Here is a 25,521-nt window from a genome sequence, read left to right as displayed (position 1 = left end):
CAGAAGGGGAAATCAGGGATCTAAGAATTCTTTCAGGATGCCATTAAAATTAAGGCAATAAATTTGTGCTTGTACTGAAGCACATAAGCAGTCATTTAACCAGCTCTGGATCTTTCATTTTTCATCTATTGGCAATGTTGGACCCTGAGCCCCTGCCCAGGCTTTGCTCACCTGCATCACTACAAGTGATTAGAGAATTTTAGTGCATAACTTAAAGCCCAAACCTGCAAAATGCCAACTTCACTTGAGAAGTGCTGAGCGCCCTCAGCTGTCTGAAAAGCACTTTGTTTCCTGATAAAATTTCAGTCTGAGTTTCCTGCCTCATATAGCCTCAGAACAATTCTCCTTCTCTACTTTTTCTTGCAAACCAAGTATTCATTGCTCTCCCAGTGCCATGGGCAGGAACACCTTCCACTAGATCAGGCTTCTCAAAGCCCCATCCAACCTGGCCTTGAATACTTCCAGGAATCACTCATAGCTTTTCTGGTCAACTTGGCCCATTTTTCACCACCCTCCTTGCAAAAAAATTAGTCTTATGTTCATTCTAAACCTACCCTCTTTCAGTTTAAAACTGTTTACTTTTATCCTGTCACTACTAGTCCTGTTAAAAAGTCTCTCTCCATCTTTCTTACAAACCTCCTTTCAGTATTGAAAAGCTTCAGTAAGGTCCCCACAGAGCCTTTTCTTCTCCAGGCTGATCAACTCCAAGTCTTTCAGCCTGCCTTCACAGGAGATGTGCTTCAGCCCTTTGTTAATTTTCATGGCCTTCTTCTGGACCTTTCCAACAGGTCCAAAGGCTAATTCTCCTCAGCCTTCTACCAAAACTGTTTGAGCATGTTTTGAGCCAACACAAGGGAAACTGTTTAGGTAAAAACTGATCCAGGTTAAAAACCTCTGGCCTGGTTCACTCTGATCTGCTTGCCTGCATGTTTCCACCTGCACTTCTTTCAATGACAGTGCTGTCTCAAAGAGGCTTCAACACCATAAAAATTGCACTCCAAGCCTCCTTGCAGCAGCTATATTTCCAGGTATGCGGGGGTATTCCTACAGCCAAGGCTGCAACATGAGAATATCCTATGGGATGTGCTTGCAAGTTTCATTTCCACCCAGTAGAAACCACAATATCTCAAGAGCAAGATGAAGATATGGTCCCATGTCCCGTGGAGTACTGTTGAGGGTTCATGGCTTGTAGACCCAGAAGCTGCTCTACAAAAAACCAAACCAAAACAAAACAAAAAACCAACCAACCAACCAAACAAACAAACAAAAAACCACAAAAAACAACTCCTCTTACTGGTTTGCCTTTGCTGCATCCCATCAAAAATTCCAGTGCAGCTCAGTTCACTGGGGTAGCCCTATTTCCCTCCTCCAGATTGTGTAAAAAGAGAAATAGTGAGGAGTGGAAATTACACAAGCCACTAGAGTGACATTTTCCACATTTAGCAGGAAAGCAGTTTGTGGAGTTAAAGACCTCTTCAACCAAAAATCCTAGCAAGACATTTGAGGTAAAAAGAAAATAAGGGGCATGTATGACTGAAAACATTAGAAAGAGATTTTTAAAATGGATTTAAGCTGTGAAATTCATGAAGAACTCATTTGCTTCTGGCTATAGTTGAGAGTTTTGCTTTTTAAAATAATGTTTTAAAAATAACAGAATGCTTTTTTTACATTTAAAATAACATTACACCTAAATATTTTTATTTTGACCATCTCTTTGCAGCCAGGAAGCAATACTTTCTTTATGGCAAAATGTATGATGGGAGCCTGGCTCATCCCTCCCATCTGGTGGCATGGAGCTGTTCTCATCTAATGATGAGCACAAGGTACATTTCAGGATAAAGAAAACAGTCTTATTTGCAAGAGATTTTTGCCACTTTCTGAAGAGAGGCTTCCTCAGCTCCATTCTTTAATTTTCTCTTGAAGATTTATACAAACATAAGAAGTCACTCCTTCCAAGGAGAGCCTGCTGTGCTGGACAGTCCACTCTGTGTGATTCTTCCTCCACAAGGTGCACTGTCATTGCTCCTTGACAATGAATGGCTTCTCCATCTGACCTGAAATCCTCACATTCCAATCCCCTCTTCCATGGCTCTCCAATTCCTTCTCAATTAAACCCTAAAACAGTCCCTTTTAACCCTTTTAACCATCCTTAGGCACAAGTAAACCTCCCTCCCCCATTCCTGAGTCCTGGGTCACATTTGCTTGTTGATCTGCCTGTGTTTTCCTGGCATGGCTGTACTTGGCAGCAGTGTCACATTCCAAGGGCTTCAGATATTTTCTCAGTCTGCTGCCTTCTTGGTGCAAATTTCACACTCAGGAAGAGCAAAAGAAAAGGGCAAAGATGCCTATATTTTTAAACTGTTCTGGCATTCTGGAGCCCCTGACCTGTACAGCTGATGATGATATGGAAAGAGAATTGCTGCCATCTATTGGAAAGAGAAAACAAGGAGGATGGTCAGTTTGATTTTTAGTTTTTCTGCACATTTATCCATCTTATTTTTGTCATGGCAGCTGTTGAGTGAAATGTACTGCATCCTGAGTTGACACCAGTATCTGCTGAGCAGTCAGAGAAGAGAAGACAGCCTGAACAAGGAGCCTACAGTGCCTGTGGTAGTTACTCCACAGCCATGAGTCATTTCATCTCCTCTGCAATGACAGAGACAAAATCACAAAACCACCAGACCCGCAGTTAACATTTTGCTCTTCTCCTCTGCAAAAACTCTAAAGCAGCTTACTGACAGGCAGGAAATTACTTTATCATCAGAGCTCCTAAGGCAGGGCCAGGTACCTAGAGGAAATAGTGTGGAATACCTTTCATGGCTGCTGCTCATGCTAGACTGAGGATAAGTGGCACATCTTTGCTAGTTTGACTCCAATCACTAAATTTATTAGAAAAAAAATTACAGATAATATTTTTGACTGGTGACAGAATGAGCTAGTTTCAAGAAAGACATCAAAGCTGCTGGTGAGGAATTCCAGCAAGTTGGCACAATCAAACTGCAGCTCACTAGAGGAAGGAAAAATCCGAAAAATAAAACCATAGCATTACAATCCCCCTGTAAACCAGCAGCCTCTGCATTAGATCATCCAAAAATTGTATTAGAATTGTATTTGTTTACTCTCCTGTGTCATTGAACAGGAGTGTTATATAACTGTATTTTTAAAAGATGTTATCCATTTGGCTGTAGGTGGGAGGGAAAGAGGAACATAACACACTGCATTAAACTCACAACAGAACAAAAACAATTAGACACATTCTTTGGAACTACCTTTACTTCACATATCCTGCCTACAGCTGGGTTATTAGATTAAAGAGAGGACCTACTACTTTATTTCTGTCATCTCTTGGCTTCCTGGACTTCCTTTTTGATGATTTTCCCCTGGAAGGTAAGAACAGTGTCAATAGCAACAGGTTCAATACTGGACTGATAATCAAAAATCTGTGATGATCTCAGATTTAACATGTCATACCATCTGTCCATGGCAGATAAACATTCAGATCATGCATTGGACTTTCATGCTCTTTGTAGATGTTTTACTGTAGATGATAATCTAAGGCCTGACTCTGCTTAATGTAAATTTTACCAGCTGGCTCTAAGCCCTCTGCAGGCCATGGTAGCACTTAGTTATTGGAAGAAATGAATGCATTTCATTATCTTATTTCTGTCTAGGTTATGGTGACATTCATCACAGAGTACTGCTTCCTGCAGAACTTGGATATGCTCTGTAACAACCCCTGTCCTCTACTTAATCTGCTCAAAGCCTGCAAAGAACATATCTTTATGGTATTTTCAAATTACCTGTCAGTTGGAAGTTAAGCTTAATCAGCAAATCTGAAGTCACAGCAAACACTCCAGCATTTATGCTGGCAAGAGGCCCAGATATTAATCAAGGTTAGTAGTTCTTCCACAGACATGCAGAGAGCTCTGTGGCAGAATAAAGCAAAGCCTCTTTAGGCACCTGAGCTGCTCAGAGGATGCAATCCAGACCAGGATAGTGCATATTCCTTCTGTCCTGAGAGAGAAGTCAGTTTTTGGGCTATGTCTGTACATTATCTATGGGATCCTGGCCAAAATCAGGAGTTTCCAGCAGCTACTGCAACAACAGTCAGTTGAAGGCAATGCTGAGACTAGAAAGACAAAGAGTAAATCCAGCATAAGAGAGTCAGAGACACAAGTTCCACATAATCCATGACGGACAGAGAGGTGGATAAATCATAAGCCCTGAGTGTATATAAGGAGAGATATTCACAGAGAGCTGTTCTTTGTACCAAAGCTTTCCAAAGTTCAAGCCTTGGCTGATTCTCAGGACTCAGCTCCCAGGTAACTGCAAAAACAGTACCTAAGATATTAGCCCAGACAGATGTGATAATTCAGCACAATTTTCCATCATTTCAGACTAAACTAAACTGAATTATCCCACATTTGCTAGGGAGTCAGGGTGTACACAAAGACTGTTTCCATGGCTCAGATGCCACAAGGAAATTTCTTAAGGAACTTGACTTCATCTGACCCCTCAGACCCAGAGCTAACCAAAGTCTTTATTTGCAAACAAATGTTATGGAGTGGTTTGGGGAAAGCTGGACACTTTTATACCTCTTCCCTCCAAATGTTTATTATCTGTGCCATGCAGCATAGAGACATGAGCTACTCCTAACTCAGCCCAGCAGTTCAGACCACTCACCAGGAGAGCCAGAACAGATCTCCTTCCTACACAGAGCCCACGCATTTCATTTCTGTGTGTCACCTGTAACCTGCAGAATGGACAAAAGGATTCATCACATGAGAAACTGGTGAAAAAAAACATGTGAATAAAATAAGTGGGCTCAAACAATTGCTTTATCCCTTGTCTTCCCACAAAGCTGATGTGCAACAGTGTTGTGCAATCACTTGAATCTTCCTTAGACAGAAGATATTTTTCTTTAATATAAATAAATAATCTCTTTTTTTTTTTTTTTTTTTTTTTTTTTTCTACACAGCCTCTTTTGTTATCTATCTTTTTTCCGTATCTACAAGGACTCTAATTTTTCCTTGGCTTTTAAAAAGCAAAATGTTTCATTCCAATTAGAATCAGATATATGACTTCTGCTTCCAGGCAACCCACCTCCATTTAAGAACTGCCAGAAAGGACTATTCTTGCATTTGGATCTCTTCAAAGAATTGTGAGATACATAAATCTGACTGGCAGTGAAGCACACACCAAAAAGATAAACTGCTTCCCCAAAAATTGGGGATTTGTGGCTTTAATAAGATCTGTTGCCAAAAATTAATTCTGGGTACTAAAACCAGACCTGGGATTACTGAGGGAACAAACAGCTATCAGGAGTGAAAAAAAAATAGCAAATGTTTATTTTAACTCCTCTGACAAGTAAAACTCAATTTTCTTTGCTGCACATGCAGTAGGGTCTTGCTGTCTGTAAGAATTTAGCTCAGAGCTCAAATAAAAAGCCATGATGAGCTGCTAATAATTCTGTTCCTCAGTCTCTCAGAAGGTTTCTTTATTGACCCTCTAACTCACATACACTCCTGTTTAACATCCAGACACAGATGCAGTGATGGGAGACAACAGCAATTCCAAGAGCACACTCCTTCACACAGAGATCTCACTGTACCATCAAGGAGACAGACTCTGTTCATTAGCAGTATAAGCAAAAAGCACATGGATTATGGACTCAGCAAGCATAAATCTGCTATCAGACCTGTTCTTTGCCATGTAAGTGGTCCCAAATGTTTGCTGACTTTATTTCCTGGGAGAGTTGTAAGCTGAGCATGTAAAAGGACTCCTCTGTGTCAGTGTCCACCATCCAAGGGGCACCTTTCTTCCTCCCTCATCCTGGGAAATCCCTGGCTGAGGCACTTGGAGGGTAGCTGGGGGGACCAACCTGTGGAAAGGCATTTCATTAAACAACAGACAGCTCACAACTCCTAGGAGATGGCAAAGCAGCATTTTCAAATCAAAAGAGCTTATTTTGGAGCCATGGGGTTATTTAGTGAAAGATTGGTATTTTCCACATTGGTAACTGACATTCCAGCTACAATGGTTACAATTTTTCACATTGTAAAGAAAGGAACCAAAACATCATGGTTGGTTTTTATTACTTTGGAACAGGCAGTTAAGGTACTGCCAGGCCCACGTGAAAAATGAAATTCACTTTCCTGGTAGATTTTACAAGGTTTAATAAAAGGCAATAAGAAACAAATAATAAAGCAAAAGGTTATAATGGCTGGGTGCCTGCCATTCAGCCAAGAACACCCCTGCTGTTTTGGGGACACCCCTTAAATTCATCAGACTGTTGCATATTCATAGACCCATCACACATTTTCAAATTTTTCTACAAACTATTTTCCATATTCCAAGAACTGTTTTACATGGCCACTCCTGCAGTCCAGCTTTTTAGAGCATGCATGTTTCTTGGCTATGGTTTTAATTTATTTTTCTTATCAGTCTTAACTTGGGCTGTGGTCTTCAGTTTTTGCAGTTGGTGCTGGTAGCTGGTGTATCAGCAGTAGGTGGATTCACTGGGTGTTATCCAACCAAACAGGCAGTTCACTTACTACAAAGACACTTTATCAGCCTATGTTACTCCTAAAGAAAACCCTATCTTAAAAACCATTTCAACACCAAACATATAGTATCCACCCTAATATTTGTGAAAAGCCAATTCCATAATATATATTTATAACACCCACATCCTGCTAAGCACAGTCACAAAGCACTGGGGCTGTGCAGGATGGTGACCCCAGCTAACTCCATCCCTGGAATCTGGCATTTAAAGGCTTCCAGGGCCAGACACTCCATCCAGCCACATCATTTGACAGCCAATAATGGACTATATCACCACAGCATGGCAAACTCCTTCCTAATTGATTTGATCCTGCGGCAAAATCACTAAAATGTCCCGTGCAATAGCGTGTCCTTTTGTTCACCTCACACTCGCCCCTTGATCCTGCTGTTGGGGCCTCACGCCAGGAGAAGCCATTCCCCCCTCGCCGTGGGGAGCCACACCTGGAGCGCTGTGCCAGTTCTGGGTCCCTGGGCTCACAAGGACACTGAGGGGCTGGACGGGGTCAGAGAAGGGCAGTGGGGCTGGGGAAGGGTTTGGAGCAGGATCCTGTGAGGAGCAGCTGAGGGAGCTGGGTTTGTTGGTTTGCTTATCCTGGAGGAAAGGAGGCTCAGGGGTGACCTTAGTGCTCTCTACGAGTCCCTGACAGGAGGGTGCAGCCAGGTGGGGTCAGGCTCTGCTGCCAGGAAATCAGCAACAGGATGAGAGGACATGGCCTCAAGCTGTTCCAGGAAGGTTTAGGCTGGATATTGGGAGGAATTTCTTTACGTAAAGAGTGATTAGACATTGGAAGGGGCTGCCCAGGGAGGTGGTGGAGTCACTGTCCCTGAAGGTGACTGTAAAGGGAAGTCTGGAAGTGGCAGTCAGTGCCACTGCCTGGTGACAAGGTGCTGCTCAGTCATAAGCTGGACTCGAAGATCTCACAGGTCTTTTCCCGCTGAGGAGCAGCGCTCCCCAACGACCTCGCTGCTCCATGGGGGATCTGGCTGCCGCTCCGGCTGGGCCGGCTGCCCTCAGGGCGGGCGCCGGGAACGCGAGCAGGAAGCGAACGCTGCGTGCCCGGGGGTGGGAGGTGCCGAGCTGGGAAGTCCCCGCGGAGGGGGAGGAGGAGGCGGCGGGGGAGGGCGGGCAGTTCACCCGTCAGCTGAGCGGGGCTGCTGCCGCCATGGGCGCGCCGTGAGGGGTGAGCGGGGACGCGGTCCCTGAGGGGGGAACAGCCCAGAACGGGGCGGCGGCCGCTGTGGCCGGGCTGGCCCGGTGACTCGGCGGGTCCGGGGTGGGCCTGCGGGGAGGAAGGGCCAGGCGGGGAAACGCCGCTTTGCGGCTCCCGGGGGCCGGTCTGGCCCAGGGACGGAGCGACCGTGCCTGGGCAGCGGCGGGTGCCGACCCCTCAGCCTCCCCAGCACCGCGGCGGGGTGTGCAGGAGAACGGGAAAAGGGGACAGGAAAGCGAAAATGAAAGTTAAAAATCAGCGGAAATGGGCTCTCGGCGTTAAAGGCAGCGCCGACAGGGCCGGGCGGGCGGCGGTGCCGAGTGCTGTCAAGGCTGGGGAGGGAGTGGGCGAGGCGGGAGTCTGGTTTCATTCCCAGAGAAATGCGCTCCTGAGGAAGGGATGGTTAGCCCGAGAGGCTCTTGGGGATCATGAGTTTTAGGCCCATGGGGGATCTAACGTAGGCTCACGAGTATACTCTGGTGTAACGGCGTTAGAGGCATGTGGCTTTCATGTGTTAATAAAATGAGTGTGTGATTATGCTTTCTTTATAATTGGGCAAGACGTTGAACGTTTTCTCTTGGCAAACCTTATAACAGCTGCTTCGGAGATGTCCAGCAAGTTGAACGGCCATCCTGCTGAAAATGAAGAGCATTCCAAGAGTAAAATGGAAAATGGAGTGGACAGCACGGCTACCCCAGCCCTTAACACCTACACCCCCGAAGAGATGGTGCAGCAGATGAAAGAACTAATCACTGAGAACAATGAGTTAAAAGGTGAATGAATGTGCACGTGAGCTGCTCTTAAAATACAAGAGCCCTGAATCTCTTCTGAAGGGTTTGTTTTGTCCTATGAGTACGAATTCTGTGCTTGTTTGCCCTTGCTGGGTAGCATTCACTATATAAACAACACTGCAAGTGACAATGCCAGTTTGCTAAGACACATCAATAGGATATTTGGTAGCAACATCAAATTGAATTGCTATTTTAGATTAAGGGGAGGACAGCCCAATGTAAGGGTGACTTACTTGCTCTGGGGCTTTATATATAAACAGTGTAGCACTGTGTATTTTAGAAGGTGACATGAAAAAACTCTTCCTATGATGTGCTGTTTGCTCATCAATGTCTAAAAAGGTTTTTTTGTTTGTATTGTGGAAGTGTTGGCTCCATTACATTTTGCCAAAGCTGCATTAGGAAGGGGGTGGGTACTGTACCTTCTGTACTTCAAAGAAGAGTGGTGGCTATGGCAGTGTACAGCTGGGAGAAACCAATAGCCTTCCCTGGAAATTCCTAATGATTTGAGTCCTTTTGGTGAGATAGATTTACTTCTGGATCTGGAATTTAGGTGTCAGGGTTTCTTTTCTTTAAATGGTTAGAGCAAATCCCAGGGGATCTGAGAATTTTCTGTGTAAAAGACAGAGGTATCTCACTGTTTATATGACAGCAGACTAAGAAGTCACATATCTCCTGTATTGTGATTTTACACTGGTGTTTAAATTCTTCCTGAATAATTTTTGGACCTGGTCCAAGTTCTTTGTCTCATGGGAATCTAGCAGGAAAGTTGTTTGTAGAAGTATGTCTGGTATTTTGCTAAAAAACCTTATATAATATAATGTTCATGGACATATTTACAGTTGCTATAACCCATAACTTGCAGAAGCATTCTCCAGCCTATATTTTTGTTTCATAACCTGGAGGATTTCTGGGCAGTTTATCATATGACATTAGGATTGTAATGGAAGTTACTGGAAAGTAAAAGTATAAAGGACTTTTAAGCAATCAGCTTTGAATTGTTTGCTTTTAAAAAAAGCAGGTCTAAAATAATTTCATGGACTCTGCCTAAAAATCTTGTAAACATTTTGCCATAGTGAGACTGATATTGTTACATACAGGGAACTGACTCAGCTGTAAGTTGTTTGGTATATTTTTTCAATGCCTGCAATCGCATCTTAACCAAATGTTGGGGGAGAGCATTGTTGGGCATATTCGAGACATTTGATTTGATAGCATCTGTTTCCATGCAGTAATTTACTAGTCTAGGATGTTTTCCCTGCCAAGTCTCAGTAGTTTTGGAAGCTCAATTCAGCAGTTTCATTTGGGCTGATCATGTAAATACCACAACAGCAAGATACCAAGTATCTCGTGTGAACAATCCTCCTGGCTTCTTGGTTTAGGAAAAAGTCAAGAAGTGACTGTGGGCATGTGATCTCCGCAGTGGCTTTAAAGCTATTTATTATAGTGCTAACTATGATAAGTTTGGTTTTGGCTTGGTATTTAAGGTATGCCAGACAAAGGCTCACATTTCATACCCTATTATTGCCAACCCATTTGATGCTGAAGAATGCTGAGCTCAGTGTAGCAGAAATCTGTTTTCATGGACAGACTATTAATGTGATTCAGTGTCTTCTCTCTGGCTACCATTTAGAAGCCATGAAGTTGCACAACCAAGCTATGAAGGACCGATATGAGGAACTTTCCACCTGGAGAGAGAAGCAGAAAGAAGAACGAGAATTTTATGAATTAAAGTTTAAGGAGGCAAAGCAGTGCTTGCAGGCCAAATGCATTGAAAATGAACAGCTTCAACAGCAACTTCAGAGCTTAAAGGAAAGAGAAGAAGGAGCTGAAATGGTAAATAAGGAATTGGTTAGATTGACATGCTTTTGAATTGAAAGTTTGGAGCAGTTTTGAAAGTTTGGAGCCTACTATGATTCTAGGATTCATCACATTGAGATAGTTTGGAGCTTTGTTAACATTTCTGGTTTTTTATCCTTAGCTATAAGAGATGGTCTTGACCTGACTTGCCTTATAAAGTGAGGCCTTTCAGAGTGTAGCAACAGAAAATTATGGCACACCTGAGATAATTTACTTTTTTTGTTAGCATTTAATAAACAATAATAATTAAGCTTTTTACATAATAAATAAGAACTAGCATTTCTTGCTTTTTAAAATTTATTCTTGGATATTTCTCTACTTTATGCTTCCCTTTACTTGTTAGATTATCTGTCTCTCATGATCATCTAATTGCTTTTTGTATTGTGTTTCCAGGAGCATGTTTCCAGGCAGAAGTTACATGTAAACAAGCAAAAAATTTTTTTGCCATCCCTTTTTTTATATCAGTCTTCTTTTATGAAAGCTCTTTTACTGAGGTCAGATTAGATCTGTGTTTCTGCTGCTCCATTTGAGTCTGACTGAGCTTTACCTCTGTGTCCTGCCTTTGACTCTGTCACACATAATTTCTAATGTTGCAAGTGGTTGCACAGTAGCCAGGCAACATTTTGCAGGTGGTACTGAAGGTGTCTGTGGGCAGAGCTGATCAAAACAAAACCTGCTTTGTGTCCCAAATAGTCATGGGAAAAGTTATTTAAGAAGTTCCATGCAGAGCCAAACTGATGCATTCTGGGGTCCAGGACCCGTGTTGTCTGGTGAAGGATCAGTGTATTTACCTTTTTCTCAACAGAGTCACTAGTAGACTCTCCTTTCCTCTCCTGTTTTATGGAACTCTGTAATAAATGTTTCATTATGTAAATCAAAATTGGCCAATAAGCTCAGAAGATGGAAGGGGGGAGGAAAATCATGTTTAAATAGTGAGATTGTGTAAGTATTACACAGTCTTTACAGACTGAAAGTTGTGTTTCAGGATTGTCAAGAAAATTCAGGATTTCATAAATCGTTCAGAATTTCATAAATCTGGAATATTTTTTAAGCAAAAGTAGAGGATTTATAATCCTTCTATCTGTTGTAGAACTTCTTATACTTTGAATGCCTAAAGTATGATGTTGCCAGAGTTTTCCCACCTGCTTGAGAAATCTAAAATCTCTCTCCTTCCCTGGAACTGCCTCTAAATGCATCCTCTTATAGTATTAGCACAAAATCAGAGGCAGCAGCTGGTCAGAGGGACAGAGTGGTATTGTGGGATGAGAGACATTGTCAACATAGAGATAATTTGGAGATTTGGCATCATCATAGCTTAGAATGTAATTCAGATTCCAGGAATTGTTCAGAATTGGCATTGATGGTATGTGATGTAATGAAGGCATTATTAGGAGGTGGAAGCTCAGATTACAAAATAAGGAAGAAACAAACTCACAGGGAAAGTTTCATAATGGGGAGTGGCATTTAAAGGAGAGGGGAAAAATGGGTCTTGCTGGTTATATAAAGGCTTAAGAGTAACCTAGAGGAAGGGAAAAGGTAGAAGGCAAAGGAAATTGTCATGATTGGAAGAAGAGAAGTTTGGGGACAATCTCTGAGGAACTGAGAGACTTTGTGGAAGGGATCTAGGACTTTATGTGAAGGTCAAGGAATTGGAAAGATTCATACATGGAAATGGGGTACAAAGCAGCTAGATGGTGGGGAAAGGCTAAGAATAGGGTTTGTGGGAAAGCTCACTGCCCAACTGGTCTTTTCTCCCTTGAGTCTTGGTTAGATTTGGGAAAAGTGGAATAGGGATATGGGTGAAAAAATCCAGTAATTCTGGAGCTTAACTGATACCCTGTGTGGTAGCAAAAGGCATAGATTCAAGCAAAAATTTACACTCTAATTATCTGTGCATTCAGAGAACCAGTCCCATATTTTCCAGCAGTGGGATGCCCAGTGTATGGTTAACTTGGTTTCAGAGTTTGGACTTCTTGCTGTTGAGTGAGCCAAAACATAGTTTAGGGGTCTGTACTGCGGGGTTTTCAGGCAAGCCTGGACAGAAGAGCAGGGATGTAGGACACTGTTATGTTCAGGCTGTGTGCTCCCTGGCTGGTGTTCCCTTCTGGTTGGCTCATGCAGGTGTGTTTGTCCCAGGAGGGCTGCGTGGCTCCCGAGAGGCAGGTGAGGCAGCTGAAGTCCCAGGTGCAGCGGCTCCAGGCTGAGAAGGCAGATCTGCTGGCCATCATTTCAGAGCTGCAGGTCAAGCTCAACATCTCAGCAGAGGATTCCTTTGTGGAGATTGGGATGAATGTAAGTAAAGGGAATAACAGGAACACAGTAACCTGCAGCCAGGTGAAATAATTCTGTAATTCTTTGGTCTCTTACATTACCTGCTGTAGAGCACTTGTGTATTACAAGATAGTGTAAAGGTAGTGGTACAGGACTTAAAATTAATTTTTGTCATTCCACTTTAAAGCTCTAAGTAAATTAATTTCATAGATAGCCTCTATTGCACTAGTTAAAAATGTTAAGTCCTGTCTTAGTTGGAACTTCTGGGAGTATCAGTCCTATGTTTTGTTAAGGGGCAACACCTGTGCATTTTCTTTTGAGAATGGGGCTTACTTCCTACTGACAGATAAGCAGAGATGCAGGCAAACAAAATGTAAATGCAAAACTCTAGAGAGTATTCCCTAGAAGCATAATAATAATGTACTTTTTTACTGTTCTTCTATCTGGAAAATCTTCACAGGCAAACTGAAATGTGAAAATACAGGTCTCTGCTATCCCTCTGTTCCTCATGTCCTCTCTCTGGAAAGTAGATGTGCAACAAGAAATTTAGAAAATATAATAACAATTTGTTTGGAGTTGTCAGAGAAAACTCAGGGGTGCATCCTCCTTTTAATTTGCTAGAAGGATTTTCCTTTGGGCTACAAAGACCAAGGAATGGGGTTTGTAGTGGGAAAGAGGAGTGGTTCTTTTAGGAGGCTGGAGAGTGATTTCTAGGTTTATATTGAAAGTCACCTGTAGTGCCATTGACTTGCTGTGTGGTGCCCAGTCACCTTCACAGGGGAGGCTGTGGAGGTTGCTGATGAATGGAGAAGGGCAAATCTCATTGTTGTTCCTATTCTCTAATCCAGCTGGAAGAGATACATGGAAAGGCATGTGAAACATTTACATTCAGAATTTCCAAACATGTAGATGATCTGTAGGAGTTTTTTATTTATTTGTATTGCTATGATAGCAGTTCTCCCTGTTTTTTTTTTTTCATTCCTTAACTCAAATAAATAAAACCCTGTCCTGCTTAGTTCATATACCAAGCTAATAGTGGTTTTTTCTCTCCTAGGAAGGGGAAATAAATAGAACTGCAAATGAACATCAAGAGAATAGTGGTGAAATGCCCAGTAATGTTGCTGTCTACATGTACGTAGGTTCTTGTGTGATATGTGTGATTCAGACTTCTGCCTTGGGCTTTGTTTTCAATGGAAGGGAACTTCTTTCTCTGAGGAATGCACTAGAAAATTCTCTTTTTCTATGGCTTTGCACTCCTCCATTGCAGTAGCTCTACCTTCCTAGCATGCAGGAAGACCCTCAGCTCTCTGACATTTTTCCTTCTGATTTTTACTAGCTGACAAGAGTCAAGGAGTGCATATTCTGGCCAATTGGCCAGGCATTTATGGGCATTCTGACTTGCCAACTCTTGAGGCTTCTAAGGGAGGCCAAACAGAAAAGACAGAGACTGCAGGGACTTCTTCCCCCCTAATCATTGGAGTCCATCTAATAGAGTATCTGCCCTCTCCTCAGTTATACTGATGTTGGTAAGAGTCAGAGGTCTTGTAGTCTTTCAGATCTGGTCCTGTTTGTGTGTGGTTGGTATCCATGGTGGGGTAGACACACAGTGCAATATAGTCATTGCTTTTCAGGTTACTGGGTTTAAGATAGCAGCATTCTGTTCAGGTTACTTCTCAAAATTTGATCTTTACATCAGCTCAGGACACAAGGGACTTTCTTGCCCCTGGCTGAACCTTTACTCATGGACATCTGATACTGTTCAAATTTCCATTTTGGATACTACCCAGTTTAGCAGCTACATGGTTTTGGTTGAACTCTTACTTACTTTGTGCCTTTGCTTTTGAAAGGGAAGGATAGAGAAAATGCTAAGAACATAGCAGGCCAGAAATCTGTGCTCCATGTTGTCACTTCCTATGTCACTGCAAGGGAGAACAGTGCTTCAGTGTAATATCATAGACACTTGTCCCTCAGCAGCAGATAAGAAGTTGAAGGAGGAAAAAAAAAGGGTGTTGCAGCTGTAACTGTTACAGTAAAACTGTGAGAGTTGCTGACCACAGACGGAACTGCAAGGATTAAGTTTATTGTCAATTGTGGCTTGTGAAAACACTGATTATGATAAGACACTCCCTGTGGAATTTGCTTAGCTTTGGAGGAGAATCTGGCCATATCTACAAGAACAGGGGGCATATGTAGCTCTTAAAATATTTCCAGTGTCACCACGTGTCTTTGTCCAGCCCTGAAACTGTAGACGGGTGCTGTTAACAGGTTCAAAGAAATGTGATCCACTCAGGATGGATTTATTTCTGTAAGGGTAGAACCACACTAAATATCCCCTGATAAAAGTTATTTACTTAAAATACCCTGGCTGAAAGCTGTCTTTTGGGTATTGAATTTTGCTCACCAGAGGTTACTAGCTCTCAGAAGCACACAGAAGATTCTGCTTTGTTTTCTTTTCTGAACTACAAAAGCAGAAATTTTAACACATGCTGTTTTACAGCTGAAACTCTGAAATGTACAGTCTAACTTGCCTGTCTTCCACATAGTTTGGGGATTTTGACTTTGTCTATATGGCCATAAAAATGGATATAATGGAATACAGTATTTTATCATGTTGGTTATTGGAGCTTTGCATTTATTCTGGTTCAATTTACAGTAGCATAATATGATTTTGAAAAGAGCTATGGAATGTGAGGAGGGTGAAACATTAAATGAGATTTTTTAAAAAATAAAGTGATTTATGATTACCATTTTAAGTGGAATATGCTTTCTTTTCTGTAAAGGAGCAAGGCAGAGATAAGAAATGTTCCTTGCTTTATTGGTAAAAATGTTTGTAGGAGTAGACAGCAGCACTTGGCTGAATGGGCTGCAAAATAAGTCAGAGTAAGTTCATATGGTTTCATATTGTCATGATTGCTTTGCTTTCCTTGCTTTAGTGCTGAATTGTTCCCTCTGCTGGAAGGGGACTGCCTGTGCCCTTCATTTGCATACACAGGAGCTGTGGCTACTGGTCTTGGCTCTTGGCAATTGGGAATGAGCCCTTTGCTCAGAGCACTGGTTTCCAGCACTGTGTGAAATGGTGGCTTCTCAGATTGGATCCCAGCATTGGGGTTAAAGGAGTGCCCTGCTAAAGGGGTAGCTGTTACTTATATCTGGTTTGGTTTGAAGCAGGAGCAAATCTGCAGATGAATCTAAGAATTTGGAGTCTGAAGAGCTAACTGTGAGCCAGCTGCTCTGCTGCCTTAGAAATGAAACTCAGAAGAGGGAAAAACTCGAGAAGGAGCTGCAGGATCACAAAGAGAGGTATGAAGTAGATGCACTGTAACATTTGGAGCTCTTTTCTTTCAGGGCTGCTGCAGTTACCAAGTCTCTGAATAATCTGCAACAAGCTGAAATATCAGTGTGATTTGGATGGGGAATTTCCTGAGCACTTGGTTGTAATAACATTTTGTGATTGTCTGTATAGGGATAAATCACAAATTCTCTTCCATGGGCAAAAGAGATTTTATTTTGCTTTCCTGAAATGCCACAGATCAAGGCAAATTACCCATTTTCTCTTGGGTTTGAACAATCTCTGGTTATTGAGAAAGATAGGATGACTAGTTGAGGCTGTTCTCTTCATTCACTCCTCCACAGTTGATTTTGTATGAATCATCTCTTGTGTGGGGCCTTAACCAAATCACTGTGTCTAAAACAGGATTGTAGTCCTCTTCGTGATATTGGCAGGCTACATTTAGCAGTGTGTGAGCTTGCAAAAGTTCCTTAGAAATGTCTAAAATAAGTTTAATTCCAAACTTTTCTAAGAGAGAGAGTTTTCAGAGTGAGATCTCTATGAGGGTCTGTCTCTGCTCAGTTCTGTGGGTGTAGATCATCACGACTGTTCAGGAGTGGCAAATTCCCCAAGTAGTTCCAGATCCCCACTTCAGAGAGACAGATAAGACTTCCTGGACATTATCTACTATGAGAGATTAGTGTCACAGTATGTTTCTATGTGGTCTTCCTAGAAGGGGTAATGAGCCATAACCAAACAATTCTTAGAAACCTCAGCCTTGGAAAATACCACAGGAAAACAGGCAATATTAGTCACTGGATTCAGTGAACAGAGTGACCTATTTCCAAAGAGTGGCAGTTTTGGACTGTACCAAAGATCAATTCCTTTGGACTGAATGTCATGACCTTCACCACACCTGCATCCATTTTAATTAAATGTACACAGTGTCCTGTGTTCTTCAAGAACCCCCATGATTGTGCAGGCCTTCCTGCATGTCTGTGCTTTCCATTCTGCCTTGTGGGTTTTTTAGTGGCTATAATGTTACAAAGAGAGTACATCACTAGCATGAAATCCTTGTATAGTCACAATCTCACCTGAAACACAAGCCAAATCCATCATTGTTGGCTCCTCTTTTCCAGACTGTCAAAGCTGGAGAAGGAAACCAGAATCTGCCTGGAGAGTGGGACACAAACTGAACAGGAAGAAGAGAGTTTAGAAGCTGTAAGTTCCTGACCTGACCCAAGATATAACAACATACAGCTGACTTGTTTAGGTCACCAACCTCAGGGTCTAGATTTCCACTTGCACTCAGGGAGCAAGGGGCAATTTTCCTGCACAGGTAATGGAAGTGAACTTTGATGTATCTTAGAGGTGTTTCCAAATTGCACCAGCCACTGCAAAGGGGCGGGACTGGGGACCAGGTACTCGGGAGGCTTGGCATAACTGCAGTTACACCACATTGCCCTGGCCATGCCCAGTAAACAGAGAGAAATACAGTCATTTCTAGCTCCAGAAATCATCTAGACTGCATGAATTTCCTTGCTGCTGCCTAGGTCAGCTTTTGGATCAGAATCCAGAAACAGCATACTGTAAAACAGACATTAAATGTGAAGCTCGTATGGCACCTGCTTTAGGTTTGTTTGTTTTAGTGGGATTACAGTGGTGGGGCATAACTGTCTTGGGTTGAGATACAGTCCCAAGTAAAAACTTAGTTCTGATGTTTTCAATTAAGATTTGAAAGAATGCTGGGGCTGGGATTCAGCTCTAGTCAGATGTTTAAACTTCTGTGCCTGCAGCTGTAAGCTTCTGTGTGAGGTGAGAGTGCAATCCCATAGCCTTGGAGGTTGATGCTGGTTCAGTGCACCTGCATAATGCAGGCAACTAGGAGTGCTTGGATGTGAGGTGTGTGAGTTCCTGAAGTGCTGCATGGGACTTGGAAAATGCTATGGGACCTGCTGGAGACCTGTGCCCTTCTGAAGGTCAGGACAAGTATTTTAGGGCAGGGCTGGGTTAAACAAGACCAGTCTGCAGTCAGGCCAACAGATGCTCTTCCTAGGGAAAGCAGATGATGTCTCAGTTAATTAATGTTTTCCAGTGCTCTTATCTCCACTTTTCCTGAGTTACAGCCTGGGCCCAGTATTCCTCATTGAAGTGGATACTGGGGTCAGCACTTGTGCTTGTGCTGGCAGCCATTTCCATGTACATTGCTGTGTTTCTTCAGAGGCTCTTGTCAGCAGAGCTCATGTTGCCTGCCTCTGTGGTAAAATGTAGCTCTTTAGTGGAACAATGGGGATATGCAGTGTGGAATAATTGTAAGACCTTGTAGATGAGGCTTTATTACTGAGTATAACTGACTGTAACTGTGCAAACTAACCTAGGCTGTTTTCTCTAGACTGAGACTTCCTGCTTATCTTTCTTAGCCTGTAACTTTATCTTGAATTGTCCATACATAATTCTCATTATTTTTTTCTCTACAAGGTTGGCAGTGAAGTAGAAGCCCTGAATCTGCAAGTTTGTGCTCTGTTTAAAGAGCTTCAGGAAGCCCACGGGAAGTTAGAAGAAGCAGAATTGATTCAGAAGAAACTTCAAGAAAAGTAAGGCTCAGAAGATCAAAAGCTCTGTCATGACACCCAGTACATATTTGTATGACAACTCCCATCCTGGGAAACTCACCAACTCTACAAATATCAACATAAATAACTGTTTCATAGAAGTGCTGTTAAAAAATGCTGCTGCTTTGTAAGTGGTGAAGTGCAGAAATAAGCAATTGTCAGAAAATCTGAGATGCCAACCTAGTTCTACAAATAGAACCTCAGTGTCTTGAATTGTAAGATTTGGGTTTTAACCCTTCATGATGTAAAGAAAAATATTATGTTTTCTTCTTCACATAATCAATCTCTATTCTGGCTTTAAGGGAAAAGCCAAGGGACTTGGTTATAACCTTTCCACATGAGCTGTCTGGGCTTTTGAAGAAAATTGTGTAGGTTATAAAAGTGGTTACAAGACCATCACGTTTTGGCTTAGTTTCCTGTCAAATTACAGTTCTTTGAGATTCATAATAGTAAGAAAGTAAGTATTAGTTTCTATAGCTTTGTTTTCTCATGGTTGTGTATAGACTGATTTTTGTCTTTACATATTCATCATCAAAGTAAGCCTTTAAAGTGAAATACTTTACAATTTGAAATACTTTACAAAATGAAGTACATACAAATACTGTTTGCTGTATGCCTCATGGGAAAAATCCATCAGGAGAGAGTGAACAGAAGAGATCAACCTTTTTTTCTTTTCTATCAGGTGCCAGGGACTAGAAAGAAAAAGCTTGGCTGCTGCATCAGAATCAGAGGAGAAGCAGCAGTTAATATACACCATCAAGAAGCTGGAGCTTCAGGTGGAGAGCATGCAGGCAGAGGTCAAGCTGGAACAAGCCAAGACACATGAAGAAAAGTAAGTATGACTTGGTTTTGTATTCCAGGAAGGTATTGTCAGTGAAGAAGCAAAGTCCAAGGGAACCTGGTGAAAGGAGAATTGAATCTGAAGTACTACTTTTGTGTCCTGCATCCTTTGAAACTATGCTGTGTTTGTAGATTATGAAGTAGAAATCTGTATTCTTTCATCTACTGAACCTTTTACTTAGGAATACTTGAGCTGTCAACTGTGACTTGTATCTTCCTTTAATGATGAAGTCAGAGGTGGGATGGAGCTGGGTGTAACAGACAAGTGGAGGAAGCAGAGAAGTGACAACAGCTGTGCCACTGTCTAGCAGGGGTAAATGTGGACACATCCTGGAGGGCAGGGACAAGTCAGGTGGTGACAGTGCTGGGAAAGTGACATTAGTGAAGAGGTCTGCAATCTGCAATCCCTACAGTATGTTTGCATTAGGGGAGTCAAGTGTGTGGTGAGACTGAGGTAAAGAGAGGCTGTTTGCTTTGGCTCCCTGCTTCCTTTCATGTGCAGACCATGTAAGGAGTGTGAAAATGTCAGTGCAAGCTGTTCAGAGAGGCTGAACTTCCTGAAGGACACGTCTTCAGCTGCTGCAGAAGCTGCTCGTTATCTTTGGAGTCTGTGTCTGGTTATTCTGATGAATTCTCCTTCACCTGAAGTCTGAGTAAAGACTTGGATGTCTTCCTGTGAGCAGTGTTACATTTTGAACAGAATTTGTGAGCTTCATATAAAAATACTGAGTGATGGATTCTTCAATATGAAATGCAGATGATCAGTAAGGACATTGGTTTGCATTCAATCCTTGGGTAGAGCAGCACACAACTCATTGGAAATGTTGAGACATGGAGCATGACTTTTTCTCACCAGAAATGCAGACTAATGTGCAAGGAGCTGGTAGTGGCATTTTTTAAAGTTCTGACATTGTTTAGATTTCAGAGAATTGTTTCAAACCTTCATCTCTTTTCTTGTCATAAACAGGACAAGATACAATAACCTCCAGGATTCATATAGCAAACTCCTTCCAGAACTCACTGAGGCAATGAAAAAAATTGATGAAATGAAACTCAAAGAGGTAAACTCATCACAAGAAGAAGTCATAATTAATTAGGGGTGTGGGGAAAGGGATGGGAGAACATCTTTAGGATCAAATTTGGGCAGGAAACAGCTGCCATCCCTTCTCAATAATTACATACAACATAGCAGCACTGCTCTGATAAACACAGATTGTGTGCTGCCAGTTACAGAAAACGTTATCCACACATCAGTGCTTTCATGGTGGCTTCTGGGTAAGGTCTAAAGCATAGTGTCCAGTCCTTAGACACATGTGATAGATACATCAGTGTTCCTGCAGCATCATTTATAAAAATGTGGGAAGGTAAATCTCTAAGCGTTTTTGTATTCTTAAATAGAACACCTGCCACAGTGAGGTCTTGTTAGGAACTAAACCACCATGGAAGTGCCATATTTTTCTGTGTCATTTTAGAAACTAGGAAAATGTCTCTTACAGTGTCCACTAGGGGGTTGTCTTTTAACTTGGTTCAATGGAGTTTGAAAGCTCAAAACTAATGGTTAAGGTAAAATATCACTCACCACTGCTGTCTTAGTCCAAGTTCCTTTGGTGACCAAAATGGGAACCTTTTCCAAGGACAGGAGGAGTAAGAAGCAAACTTCCACTTTGAGGAGGGTCATATTTGGAGTTCATCTTGTAATCACAGTTTTTCTTTGCAGCTGGACAGAGTAGATAAAGCTGTGGTGGAACAACTGACAGCAAAGGTGGAGTTGGCAGAACAAGCCCTTGCTGCAAAGCAGCTCCAGATAGATGAAATGAAGCAGTTAATTGCTAAGCAAGAGGAGGATCTTGAAACTATGTCTGTGCTCCGTGCTCAGGTATCATCTCTTCTTCACAAACTGGCTGTTTCCCCCACCCAGTATTTAAAAACCAGGAGGTATTTAATGGCTCACTCTGGAATGCTGAATACATTTTCTCAACTTCAAAGCATAACTCCCCTTACTTGGTTTGCCTTGCAGGGCCTTTACCCACTATATTCTAGGGCTCTGTAGGAGGAACTGTGTATGCTGGAGTCTGGCACAACAAACAGAAGTTGGGAGTAAATGTGTATTTAGAACCACTGGCTTAAGAATCACTGCATATGTTTTAGGAATTATTTTACTCAAACCAGCATGTGTTAAGTGACTAAAAAGGGCTTACCTTGCACTTAAGGCACAGAACCAGCATCTTCAGATAATTCCACTATCTGAACCATGGATTTGTCAGTATAATTAGTCAAGTCACCTCCTGCTTGTCTGTGCCTTATTTCTGCCTCTGTACAGCAGAGGCAATACCTGTGTCCCAGGTAAGATACTTGGAGTAGCTTTTACAGAGTCCAGAAACTGTCAGGTCTCCTTCACCTTGTGAGAAGTACAGGTCTTGGCTTTGCAGTGTGTGTGTGTTTTGAGTAGATGCAGATTATGATACAGATTTGTGATTTTGACATGAAACATACAAATATGGTCCAATCAAAGTTACAAATTTTCAGCCTGATTTCGTTTCTCCGATCAGATGGAGGTTTATTGTTCTGATTTCCATGCTGAGAGGGCAGCAAGAGAGAAGATCCATGAGGAGAAGGAGCAGTTGGCTGTCCAGCTGGCATACCTGCTGAAAGACCAGCAAAACTTTGAAGATCTTGGCCGGTGAGAACAGACTTTGGCTGAACTGCCTTTGCACTGTCCTGTTACTCTGTGTGTTGATGTTGACCAACATTGTCTTGTGAGTGTCTCAGTGGAAATAACTTTGCAGACATTTCTTGCTTAATTTGAATTTAAAAGGAGAGGAGAAAAGTGAATTGGCTGACTTCTCGATTTTCAGATGAATCTCTGTAAAGTGTGTTAGTTCTTAGTTGGATGCTTTAGTAAGTTTTCATTTTGCATGATTCATGCTTGATAAATCATTCTTGTTGATCCATGTGAGTTTCTTTGGGTTCTGGCCTCAATTTTAGCTGTGAATCTGCAGCTAATCTTGCTGCATGTGTGCCAGGGATATCTGCTGCTTCTCCAGGAGGCAGAGGTGAATACACAGTTCTGAGTGTTGTGGTAGTTGAATCAAGTTACATTTCACATTAACTGTATGCTGAGACCTTTCTATGGTATGACTTGCTTTTCTACTTAAAGCAAATTTGCAGTTTTCTCCAAACAGCTGAGAGTCCTTGGAGCTTTCCAGAGAAGTGTGCCCTAGATCCCTTGGTGTGTGACTGCCCAAATGCTGCTGCTGGTATCAGTTGCATGACCCTGATTTCAGCAGACTTCTGGCATGATCTCACAAAGCAGGGGCATTTCTAGGTCCTGTTTCTGAGCAGCAGTTGTGAACTACATGCATGACCAGTTGACAGGAGTCTGTTTTCAGAGCCTGACTTGTTTATTATCCACAGAACCTCTCTGGCAGAGATGCAGAGTCGCCATGGAGCCAGGATGCCAGATCAGGAGCACTCACCTCACCTTGTCCAAAGAGGTACTGCAAGCACCTTCTCCTCCTGGGGGTCAGGTTCAGGTTAAACCAGCTTTGCTTGGCTGCAGACAGCTTCCCTGTGGCTATTCTGGCAGCTGGGTAGCTGCAGAGAGCAAAATTGGGTAATATAACATTTAATGATTTATCTTCTCTGCTTGCAGGAACTAATAGTCAAGATTGGCCAGAGCAGCGGAATATTTCAATTTATTCATGTCCTAAATGTGAAGAAATTCTACCTGATTTGGACACATTGCAGATTCACGTTATGGACTGCATTAACTGAGTGATGCCCTCCAGTTCTTTATCTTCTGGCATTTCAGCCACCAAACACTTTGGGGGTTTTGCCTTCTTGCTCAAATAATGCTCAGCTCTTATGTCCTATGAAGGAGGTTTTCAGGGGTTTGCTTATTTATTCAGTGGGAAAAGAGTAAAACTCTTCCCCTGCCCTGTAGTCACTAATCTTGCAATCTGCTTTAGGGAAGGAGTTTTCATAGATTAACAACATGGATGTGCTACAGAACTCACAGTGTGTCTGATGCTATGAAACCTTTCAGGAACATTCCCCTGAAGTGCTCTGCTCTATGGCTACTCTGCAGAATGGGGCTGAATCACTGAAGTTGGAGGAGAGATATTTGCTGATCAAATATATATATACAATATATATATATAATATATACATGAAAAAAGCTATTCAGCAAAATGGAATAGTGCTGTATTCATCGAGCATTTGAAGTGAATCCTGCTCTTTCTCCAGATGGCCATTTCATTGCTGCCCTTGTGACCACACTAATCTGATGTTAAATTTTTGATGGCTTATGTAACTTCTTGCTTTAGCCAGATGAGGGTAAGGTTTAAAATTGATCAGCTAGGTCTGATACATGTAGCTCCTGGTGTACTCAAGTCCCTTGGTTTTATAGAACTGTTAATTTTTATTATGTTGTCTTAATTTTTCTTTATTGTAATTTGAAGTTGTACAGTATTGTGGTAGAAAGCACTGAGATGGATGTAACCTAATTTAAAAAGAGTATAGTGGATTTTCATCAAAATAAATCTATTACAATTATAAATTTATATCTGTGCCTGTGAATACTTGGGAGACTGAAACAGGATTGCAAATCCCTATGTCTGAAAAGCTTATGTAGAAACAGCTGTAGTGGATTAGTTCCATCCTTGTCCTCCCAGGTGTTTTCATCTCAACAAAAGAGAGACAAACCCTTTTTAATTATTGTAATTCAAGTAAGTTTTTTACTTGCTTGTTGTCACTGTTGTTCTAGTAATCACTTTTAGACTCTGGATTCTTATTTTGTGTTATAGCTCATCTGTAGCTCCATCCATAATTCCAGGTAACACAAGAGCTGACTCTTGTGAAGAGGTATTCATCAGCCTCGTTGCAAACTTCTTCATCAATTACAAGTAGTCCCAGCAGATGCAATCTCTTACTGGCTTTTAATTGGCTCCTTTTGACAGTAGGATTTATGGGGTTTTTTTTACCCTGAATCCAGTTTTATTATGGGAGCTTTCTGACAGTTACAGATTCTCCAATGATTAAAATCTGATGGAAATGCTACTAGGCTAGAAGCAAACTAAGAGAATGATAATAAGCTGATTGCATCTGAGAAGTATTAACCTTAATGAAAACACAGAGAATCAATGCAAAAGGCCAAAGAAGGAATAACTTATGCATTTGTCAAGTCAAAATGAATCATCTGAGGAGGTTTGAGAGAGAGGGGATGTTAGCACAGGAGTGCTAACAGGAAAACGTGGGCATTAGGTGAAATAGGTCTTCATAGAAAGATAAAAGAGCAGGTCTCATAGTACAAATCAGGAGGGGCAAGGAACTCCAAAGAATAAAGCCACAATACACTGAAACCTGTTCATGCTACAGGGAAAAGTATTTTTTTTTTGTCCTTACTCATTGTCCAGCAACAAGCTTGTACATCCTCAGAAATATTTTTCACAGAATTTCAGCTCTGCCAGAGAAAAACTGACCAAACCACAAAATTTTGCCCACTGCATGCGACAATAACTATTAAACACTTGAATTTGGTGGTGTACCACAAGTGTTGATGATGTTTAGGTTTTCTAGATGATGATGGCACCTGCTGTGGCCTGAGGCCACTCTGCCCGGCAGGGGCAGCTGTGCAGGGCCTGGATCAGGAATAGTGTCCAGCAGGACCAGGGCTGCCATTCTTCCCTCTTGTGAACACTGCTGTGGACACAACTTGAATCCTGTGTCCAGTTCTGGCCCCTCAGCTTAGGAGGGACATGAGGCGCTGAAGGGGTTCGGAGAAGGGCGCTGGAGCTGGGAAGGGGCTGGAGCACAGGTCTGAGGAGGAGCGGCTGAGGGGCTCACCTGGAGAGAAGGAGATTAAAGGAGATCTTTCACTCTCTACAAATCTGACAGGAGATTGTGGCCAGGTGCGTGTCAGGCTCATCTTCCAGGCAACCAGCGACAGGATGAGAAGAAACGGCCTCGAGCTTCACCAGGGGAGGTTTAGGTTGGACATTGATAGGAATTTATTCACATAAAGGGTGATTCGACATTAGAACGAATAGAGGGGGTGGAGTGACCGTCTCTGCAGATTTTTAAGAAATTCCGGACGTGGCACTCAGTGC

General features: G+C 42.2%; 1 protein-coding gene across 4 annotated transcripts; it reads left to right on the top strand.

Moving 5' to 3' along the window:
- The first annotated feature begins 7,647 nt into the window (after positions 1-7,647).
- On the top strand, positions 7,648-23,976 carry OPTN (optineurin). 4 transcript variants are annotated; one of them, XM_079304366.1, is made up of 14 exons: positions 7,648-7,745; positions 8,372-8,548; positions 10,197-10,399; positions 12,560-12,715; positions 13,749-13,825; positions 15,863-15,994; positions 17,102-17,183; positions 18,441-18,556; positions 19,257-19,406; positions 20,382-20,475; positions 21,132-21,290; positions 21,964-22,094; positions 22,829-22,908; positions 23,067-23,976. In XM_079304366.1, the coding sequence occupies exons 2-14, from the start codon at positions 8,383-8,385 to the stop codon at positions 23,186-23,188; spliced, it is 1,668 nt and encodes a 555-aa protein (XP_079160492.1). In that variant the 5' UTR covers positions 7,648-7,745; positions 8,372-8,382; the 3' UTR covers positions 23,189-23,976. The 4 variants fall into 4 exon arrangements, with proteins under 4 accessions (XP_079160492.1, XP_079160491.1, XP_079160490.1 ...); XM_079304365.1 differs by having other exon boundaries at positions 7,650-7,745; positions 15,860-15,994; XM_079304364.1 differs by having other exon boundaries at positions 7,650-7,745; positions 12,545-12,715.
- The last annotated feature ends 1,545 nt before the right edge of the window (positions 23,977-25,521 follow it).

The sequence above is a fragment of the Erithacus rubecula genome, assembly GCF_903797595.1.
Source record: "Erithacus rubecula genome assembly, chromosome: 4".
In the NCBI taxonomy this organism is placed as follows: Eukaryota; Metazoa; Chordata; class Aves; order Passeriformes; family Muscicapidae; genus Erithacus; species Erithacus rubecula.
The sequence above is the reverse complement of the archived record's forward strand: the minus strand, read 5'-3'. Positions and strand labels throughout refer to the sequence as shown.